This window comes from Zonotrichia leucophrys, chromosome 8, assembly GCF_028769735.1.
Source record: "Zonotrichia leucophrys gambelii isolate GWCS_2022_RI chromosome 8, RI_Zleu_2.0, whole genome shotgun sequence".
In the NCBI taxonomy this organism is placed as follows: domain Eukaryota; kingdom Metazoa; phylum Chordata; class Aves; order Passeriformes; family Passerellidae; genus Zonotrichia; species Zonotrichia leucophrys.
Genome location: NC_088178.1, coordinates 2732374 through 2741315, shown reverse-complemented (window position 1 = coordinate 2741315; position 8942 = coordinate 2732374). Strand labels below are relative to the sequence as shown.

Here is an 8942-nt window from a genome sequence, read left to right as displayed (position 1 = left end):
GGGAAGCTCAGCCCTCCCAAAACAACACCCACACAGGTGTGATCCAAGGAAGCTGAGCAGCCTGGACGCAGGGAATTGTTTGCACCCAGCAAGAAGAAACCTAAAAATAAAGCAACTGACATCATCCTCCAGCTTACCTGGTGGCAGCACAGCAGCTCACAGCCCTGGCAGGGAGGTGCTGTGACACATGTTTGCAGCTGGAACACCACACAAATCTCCCTCCTCACGTGGATCTGGGAAATGCACCTCAGCTCCTCACCTTCCCACACAAGTGAAATACTTCCTGTGGGCAGCAAGGCTGAGAGAGCCCATTTGGTTCACTTTAGCTGGGTGCTGAGATGGGGCCTGCTTTGCAAAAGCCTTTCTGGATTTCCAGCAAAAATCAGCTCCTGTCTGACTGGGGCTTCAGCATGCTTTTTTTGGTGAGGTTTGGGGTTTTGGGGTGGGTTTTTTTTTTGGTTTTTGGGTTTTTTTTAAGCCAGTGTGTGTTTATAAAGCACTAACCGAATCATAGCAAAGGCCTTAATTCTACCCAGCTGAAACTGAGTCAAAGTGACTTTGCCAAGTCACCAGGAAGCTGCAGAAACCACAAATATTCCTTGGACCTTGTGAAGAAAAGACCACAATCTTTATCAGTTTGTCAGAGGCAAGCTCTCAGCTTTGCAATTTTGAGCTATTTTTATCCACTTTTTAATCCCAGATCCTAGAAGAATCCATCCTGGGAATAACACCAGGTGCATTTGAAGGCAGAGGACACCATGTTTCATATTTATCAGTTCTGATTATCAACACTTTGCCTCTGGAGGATCAAAAATACCCAAACCCAAGAACATTTATTTAACTGAAGGGCCTGGGAAGCTGATACCATTCCTACAACACAAAATGTGACCAAGTCTCAGAACTGCTGTGCTGGAAGTTGATTTTGCCATGAAAGCTTTCAGCCCCAAAACCTTGCTGTGTTTTTGTGAGCTCTCTAAGGCCTCACAGATGTGCCTGAAGCTCAGCACAGCAAAACCAAATCCTAAGAGCAGCTTTGACTGCGCTGCCTCTGTTCTGCGGGCTGCTTTGTGGGTTTGTTCCTCAGAGCAGCAGATGAGCCACGGGGAGCTGGGAGCATCCCTGTGCACACAAGCATGTGCATCCTCAGCATGCCAGAGCCAGGACAGGCAGCACCTGAGCCCATCACTGGGCTCAGCCAGCTGGCCTGGGGAGCCCCAGCAGAGGAGAAAGGCAGAGGCACAGCAAATGCAGGCAGGACGGAAGGGCAATGGAGTGTGTGGGGTCAAATCACACCCCTGAGGCAAAGGCAGCACCTCTCAGATGGCCATTGATGCTGGGACAGACCACAGCACTAATTCTGGCAGCTGGTTCTGCCCCCAGCTCCTCAGGACACCTCCATCCTTGGGCTCTGCCCCAGACATTGCCACACCACCAGCTGCAGCACTGCCCAGCAGTTTCCATCCTTTTCCATCCTGCCTGCTGTCTCACTGGCCCATCCTCCTGGGAGAGGCAGCCTGGTGTTTTTCACAGAATTCACAGAATTAATGAGTTGGAAAAGACCTCCAAGGTCATCAAATCCAACCCAGCCCCAGCACCTCAACTAAACCCTGGCACCCAGTGCCACATCCAGGCTTTGTTAAACACACCCAGGGATGGGGACTGCACCACCTCCCTGGGCAGCCATTCCAGAGCTTTATCACCCTTTCTGCAATTCCAACCTGTATTTCCCTTGGTGCAGCTTGAGGCCGTGTCCTGTGGTTCTGTCAGTGCTGCCTGGAGAAAGAGACCAACAGCTTTGCTCCAGTCCTGCATCCATCCCTCCCATGGGTTGATGTGTGAAAAAATTCACAACCCAAAAAAACCCCTCAACCCATAACCACCTTGTTAGGGTGAGGAAAAGGCTTCTCCCAGCATGCCTTGCTGTGAGATGCAGATTTAATGGATCCCATTGGTCCTTCCACCCCTGTGCCCTCATCCCATTGGTCCTGGTGTTCTGCTCCGCCCCTCAAAATCCATATATAAACTCCTGCTTTCCCTCTTTTGAGTAGCTCTTCATTTCTGGACTCTTATGATGAAAAAGCTCTATAAAGCTCTCCTTGGAACCCCACAGGAAGAGCTGAAATGATCCTGTGTGAGTACAGATGTGTCTGTGCCACCAAGGCATGTTTTTCAAGAAGCTTCTTCGGGAAAGCTGTGTCACTGATGCTCCTGGAGCAGTCTGCTCTGCAGATGCTGTGCATGGGTCAGCTCTCTTCTCTGACACCAGAACAGAGCACAGGAGCAATCCCTGGAAATTCTTCCCAGCAGCCAGATCACCCCAGAGAGATAAATCACAGCCTGGCTGGGTTTAGTCACTGCTCTGTGTTGAGGCTGCCTGTGGTGTAACAGCAGAACAACAAAATCTTGTGCCAGCTCCTAGTGCCTCCCGAGCCAGGGTGCCCTTTTGCACCTGCCACAGCAGGATTCTCCCCTCAATGACATGAGGACAGCAATGAAATCACCATATCCCTTAAAATATAGCTCAGGTGCTGTTCTTGAAGGGTTTCAGTTGGGATGGATTCTACGTAGGACCAAAATAAAAAGTAGATTTTCCCACAAGAGAAAATGCTGATCAAAACAGAGCCCTGACATTATTTCTTTCCACTGGGACAATAAGCAGTGATGTTTAAAGCATGTCAATGAAATATTTGTATGGATCTCTTTTAAACGCAGCATATTTTGTAGATGAGAATGACAAAAAGAAGTCATAATAGAAAACTCACTCATTTCTTACCATTAAGGTAAGTGCCTCAGCCACAGTGCAGGCTCATATTTTTTTATTTGAGTTTATTTCAAGTTTGTTTCTGCATGGGGTCATTAAAAATCAATTATAGGAGTTTGGGACAAAACCCCGCAAAAACCAAAAAACAAACAAAAAAAATGTCCCAAAAAACAAAGAAACCAAACCAACAAAGAAAAAAAAAAACAAACAAAAAGCCTGCCCAAAAATGAACAAACCACCAAACAAAAAACCCACAAACAAACAAACAAAACCACACCGAAAAAAACCAAACCAAAACAAAACAAAAAACCAACAAAAAGACACTAAAAAAAAAAGAAACACAAAAAAAACCCCACCAAACCCAACCTTTTTAACACCTGAAAAATACTTTCATAAGCAACATACAATCACAGTGCAAATCAGAGCATCCAAAGCTCGTGGTTGTTAGACCAGACTCTTTGGAATTTTTCCGAATTCAAGTCCTCCATACTCTGTCCCTGGATGTGCTTTATCCCATCTCCTTACCCACCTCTTCAGCTCTTTTAGAGTGAATAAATAAGAAATAAAAGGAGTGATGGTGGATCAGACATGGGGCAGGAGGCAGTGCCATGCTATAGAGAAGGCTCCTGGAAGTCTGCAAGGTGGCTGCACCTGGGGTTCTGCCGTAAGCTGTTGTACACATACATGGTGAGTTCTGGGAAAGTCTCCAGGAAATACTCAGCATAGTCTCCTATTTTGTTGGTGATCCTGAAAGAGAACAAAAGCAAACAGGATTTTTAAAGCCTGTCCAAGGGGAGGATGTCCTTGCAGAAAAAAAGCCATTCCAGAGAGGCTTTCTCATAACTTGGAGAGGTTTCCTAGAAATCCCAGAGCTGCAACTTTTCTACTCCTCCATCCTTTTTTCTTTTTTTTCTTTTCTTTTCTTTTTTTTTTTTTTTTTTTGGCTAATGCTCCAACACCTCCATCTGTCTTTCACTTTCATCTTGGGTAGATCTCTCAAGCATGTGGTGGGGATTCTTGGGCTTGTCCTGGGCAAAGACAGGACTTGGTGATCCTTGAGGGTCCTCTCCAGATCAGGATATTCTCTGACTCTATGGCAGGGGCAAGGATGAGAACACTTACTTTTCATCTTTATGTTCATCCATGTTTCTCATGAGCCTCAGCAGATGGGTGACATTATTTCTGTATTTGGTAGGTTTTGCATTCCTGGGGTTTTCCATGGCATGTAAAATATCTTTGTCAATCTGAAAGAAGGCACACAGATTATTCCCTGCCTTTCACACCCCACAAAACCCAATAGACTTCGAAGATTTGCCAGCCAACTTGAGAATGATCAACCCCTTTTATCACCCCAGTTAGGAGAGCTCCCTTTAGTATCAACATCCTCTGACTACATGCAAAACAATTCGACTGAATTGTTTTTTCCAGTTGTCTGTATTTTATGTGGGGCTACTTTTTCCAGTTCCATTTTTAAACACTCAGAAAATCTTCTGCCTGAATGTCCAGCTCAAGCCTGATACCAACCCAAATTCAAGAGGATTACCGTTTTGGTCCACTGTGGATAAGGAAAAGCTTTCTTAGTGACATTAGGATCTTGAAAAATACTTTTTTGGTTTTGGTCATCTTTGATTTTATTCCATATACTCTTCAGGAAGTTGAACCTGCTGTGGGATGAGAAGCTTCATTAGCTGCAGTGGGATCTCCCAGTGGGATTTCCCAGCACTACAGGCAATTCCCACAGCAAAATTCCACCTCCTTTGTACTCCCAGGCCTTACCTCTGAATGCTCCAGAAATAGGGATGTTTGCTCAACCCTTCCAAGCCTCGTTCATCAGGAGAAGACAGGCTTTGTACCAGGTCCAGAGCCTCTGTGTAATCTGGGGAATTGGGATCCAAATCCTCAATTCCAACTTGCTGGAGGGTTTTCCTACCCCCTGTTAAAATGTAGAGCACGAGCCTGCCCAGGGCCTGCAAAGAGACATCACTGCTCCCGTGCCACTGGCACCCAGCCTACAGCCCTATGGAAGAGGACTCATATCCCCAAATCCTGCAGAGGCTCAGAAGTATAAAATACACACCTGTTGGAACCCTGGTCACTGAGAATTTTAGACTTTTATCCCATCTCATTACCCTTTCTGTGCTGAAAGGCACTGACCCCCAAGAGAACACTGCGTTTCACCTGAAGCCACGGAGAAGGCTTCCAAAATTGAATGATAAAACTGAGATTATGGGTGTGTAGTTTGATTAAAAGTGTGTAATATCACATGGTGGAAAGCTTAGAGTTTAAGGGTTTAGACTATAGTAATAAATATAAAGCAAGATGGAGGTTTTAGGGCAGAGGCTGGTCCTTCTTCTTCACCTTCTTCTCCATGGGTTTAGGTGGTTTTGTGTAATTGGATAAAAAAGTCCATGTTGTGGGCTACAGGTGGTTGGGTTAAAAGTAAAAATAATTAAAAGTGGGTTGGGTCATTGGGTTAAAAGTAAAAATAATTTAGGTGTTATTTCTCAATTGGACAGTTTATCCTTAAAAGGCCTTGTAGACAGAGAGAGACAGGGCTCCATTTTTAGTTTGTTAGAGTGAAGTGCTGTAGAACTCAGGGTTTGTGAGACTGCAGTATAGATAAGAACTACTGAACATCTGAGTCCCAACAAGAATTACCATCTATATGCATTTAATCCTGACCCTGGCAAAAAGAAGTTAAGACTCAACACACCCAGCACAAACCTCGAAGCTGTGTGCACCAGGACAGAGGAGATGGGCATCCAAACCAACATCCCTCTTATGCAACACCTGTCACGACACCGATTTCCCCGCAAATCAAAAACATTTTCTAGCTGGAAATTCAAAAAGCCTTTCCCTAGGACCCACAGCTACAGAGCACCCAACATTTTAAACCACAGGTTGGTTCACAGAGAACTTACCTGTAGATCTGACTTTACAAGTTCTTCTTGGCCTTCAATCGACCTTCTTTTATTACCAAAGTCCGCCAAGTAAATTTTGCCACCTAAATCTGGGGAAATAAGAGAAATTGTTAGCAAATAAAGGTGGCAAACCTTCATATGGTCCATTGCTGACTTCTGGATGGCCCCTTCTTTAAAACACAGTTCTCTGGAGGCACCTGTGATGGGTTGGTCTGCCTGCAGAGTCCTGGAGCGGTGGGCAGAGCTAATGGGATGTGTAAGCTTGTTCTCTCTGTGAACCTATCTGTACTTATTTAAAGAGGAGATCTGTCACAGACATATTTTATGAAAAATCCTCTCATTAAGATCTTTTCTCCTGAGAAGCTGAGAGGCCTCGAAAACAAAATGTAAACAAATTGTTATCTGCTGCTGTGGAATGCAACAGGTGGATCTGTGATGGTCTCATGTGGTTGTTTTTAATTCATGGCCAATCACAGTCCAGCTGGCTCAGACTCTGGTCAGTCACAAGATTTTATTATCATTCCATTCCTTTCCTTTCAAGCCTTCTGATGAAATCCTTTCTTCTATTCTTTTAGTATATTTTAATATAATATACATCATAAAATAATAAATCAGCCTTCTGAAACATGGAGTCAAGGTTCTCCTCTCTTCCCTTGTCCTGGGAGCCCTGCGAACAGCACCACAGAGATCTAAAGCCACCCCATTCAGCACAAAGACATCTCTACTTTTACAGACAGCTGTGAGGCACCTTCTTCTCTAAACTTCAGGGAGAGCAAAATGAAAACATAAAGAAAGCAAAATGAAAGTATAAGGAAATCAAAACGTAACCTATTACGAAGTTCCCGGGTTGTAGATCCTGGTGAGCAAACCCAAGGGAGTGTAGCTCTCTGAGTGCCTGGAAGATGGTCTTCAGAGCAGCTTTGTAATTCTTCTGGCCCTCAAGGTCCTGCAGGTGCTCCTGGAGGTTTTTCTCCCAGAGTGGGAAGCACAAGTACATGCAGCCTTTTTGCTTCTCAGACTGGAAGAGCTTCAGTAGATGTTCGCTGTGAGAACATTTTTCAAGGAACTCTTTCTCTCTGTTGCCCTCTTCACTGCGAGTTATTTTCACTGCCACCTCTGTGCCCCCATGGAGCCCGAGGTAGATGCCATCCTGAATTTTCTGCTGGATGTATGGAAATGTCTTCAGTTTGCCAATCATGGGGCGATACATTTGATCAAGGCTTTTCAGCTGATCCCTCCAGCATTTGCTATGTGGCTCCCATGCTCTGGGCGTTTCTGGAACAAACCTGACCTTGTGCTCACGAAGAAGATTTTCCATGCTGGGAGAACGATTCCTCCTGGCAACTGCAATCAGGTTCCCACGATCCGTCCTCGCTCCCTTTTCGCACAACAACTTTGCTATTCTGTGATCATCTTTCTCCACAGCCACCATCAGGGCTGTGTTGCCTTCCTCATCTGCATCATCAATATCTATCTCATCCTTCTCCAGCAAAGCTGTCACCAGATCCAGGCTCTTCATCTCAACAGCCAGGATGAGGGCAGTTTTCCCACATTCATCTTTGCTCTTCACATCCACACCGTGCTCCAGCAGGAAATGAACTATGGGCACAGGTGACACGTCCTTTCTTTTGTCTGAACCCTCCTTTAGGGCATGGATCAGGGCATTCCTGTCTCTGTTGTCACGGATGTTCACGTCAGCCCCCATCTCCTGGACCAGGATTTTCACAGCCGAGAAGTGGCGCTCCCTGCAAGCGTCCATCAGCGCTGTGGCCCCTCCTTTGTGCAGCTTGACTTTCTCCTGGCTGGGCTCCCTCCCCAAATTCACCTTTGCCCCTCTGCTGTAGAGGAACCTCAACGCTTCCTCCCTCCCGTACCACGCGGCCTCCATGAAGGCTGTGAAGCCGTTGATGTCCTGCTCGTGGATGTCTGAGCCACGCTCCAGGAGGAGCTCCAGGACCTCCACGTTCCCTGCAATCCCTGCTTCAGTAAAGGCAGTGCCCCCATTGTCCTTCCTGGCATGCACAGAGGCTCCCCTGTCCAGCAGAAGCCGGACCAGCTCCACCTCACCGATGCTCACTGCGCTCTGCAGGGGTGTCCAGCCACTGCCCACCTTGGAATTCACATCTGCCCCTCGCTCCAGCAGCTCCAGCACAGCTGCTTTGTTCTTGCTGCACACAGCATTATTTAGCTCTGAGCTAAGGACTTCTGCTGCCTCCTGGTTGTGAGCTGGGGGCTCCATGGTAGTCAGTGGGAGGGCTCTGGGTTCACCACCAGAACCCAGGGCTCCACAGAGGGATGGAGAGGTGCGGTGCTCACAGGGAGGGCTCTGGGTTCACCACCTGAAGGATGGAGAGGTGTGATGGTCAGAGAGAGGGCTCTGGGTTCACCACCAGAAGGATGGAGAGGTGTGATGGTCACAGGGAGCGTTCTGGGTTCACCACCAGAAGGATGGAGAGGTGCAGTGCTCTCTGAAGGATGCAGTGCAACTCCTGAAGGATGGGAGAGGTGCCGTGCTCAGTGCTTTCAGAGTGGCGCATGTGCCAGGCGAGGCCCATCAAACACATTTGGGGGCACTTTTGAGGGCTCTGTGGTCTTCACCTGATTAATGAACAGAAAATATTGTTTCATTAGCCTGTGAATGCTCACCATTTACACTCCATATGTCCTGTGAGAGGGGCAGCTGAGGACAGCAGTGCCAGTGCCAGCTGGGAGAGCCAAGGCCTGGAGAGAAGCACAGCTTTAGCACTCATGGACCCCTTGTTTCCTTGCCTGGGCCCAGCCCCTCAGGTGATGGTGTGTGAGTGACTGGGGAGAATCATTGAAATTGCAAACAAATATGTTCCACCAAAGTCTTTGTACCTAAATTTAATTTGGATTTTTGCCATTTAACCAGTGCTTTCCCTCCCACTTTTCTCCATGGAGCTGCTACAACGCCAATAGAAGGGAAAGACCCAAATCCTCTAAAGATGTTGTCTAGAAGAGGCATAATTATTGTTTTCTCATGCCTTTATAGCCTCCTACTCCTTCAGCAATACCCACATGCTGCCACACACATGGATTTCACCCCTGCTTCTCCTCTAATCCTCTAATTTTGAATTTTCCTGGATTCAAGAGAACTGGCATGCCTTTCATCCAACCCATTTCAAATCCAGCCCCTCCTGCACACATTTTCCTATGATTTCAGAGAGGGGAGAACATCAGTATAAGAATTCCCAGTTAGAGACTTTCTGACTTGGAGAATTTGCTGTGCTGACTACATT

The 8942-nt window shown here is 46.7% G+C and overlaps 1 protein-coding gene across 1 annotated transcript; it reads right to left on the bottom strand.

The window, feature by feature from the left end:
- Window positions 1–3372: 3372 nt before the first annotated feature.
- RNASEL (ribonuclease L) lies at window positions 3373–7921 on the bottom strand. The gene is made up of 6 exons (XM_064720110.1): window positions 6511–7921; window positions 5683–5771; window positions 4538–4728; window positions 4305–4425; window positions 3884–4005; window positions 3373–3508 (listed from the first exon to the last, which is right to left on the bottom strand). Exons 1-6 carry the CDS (start codon window positions 7919–7921, stop codon window positions 3373–3375), a joined length of 2070 nt encoding a protein of 689 aa, XP_064576180.1.
- Between the last annotated feature and the right edge of the window lie 1021 nt (window positions 7922–8942).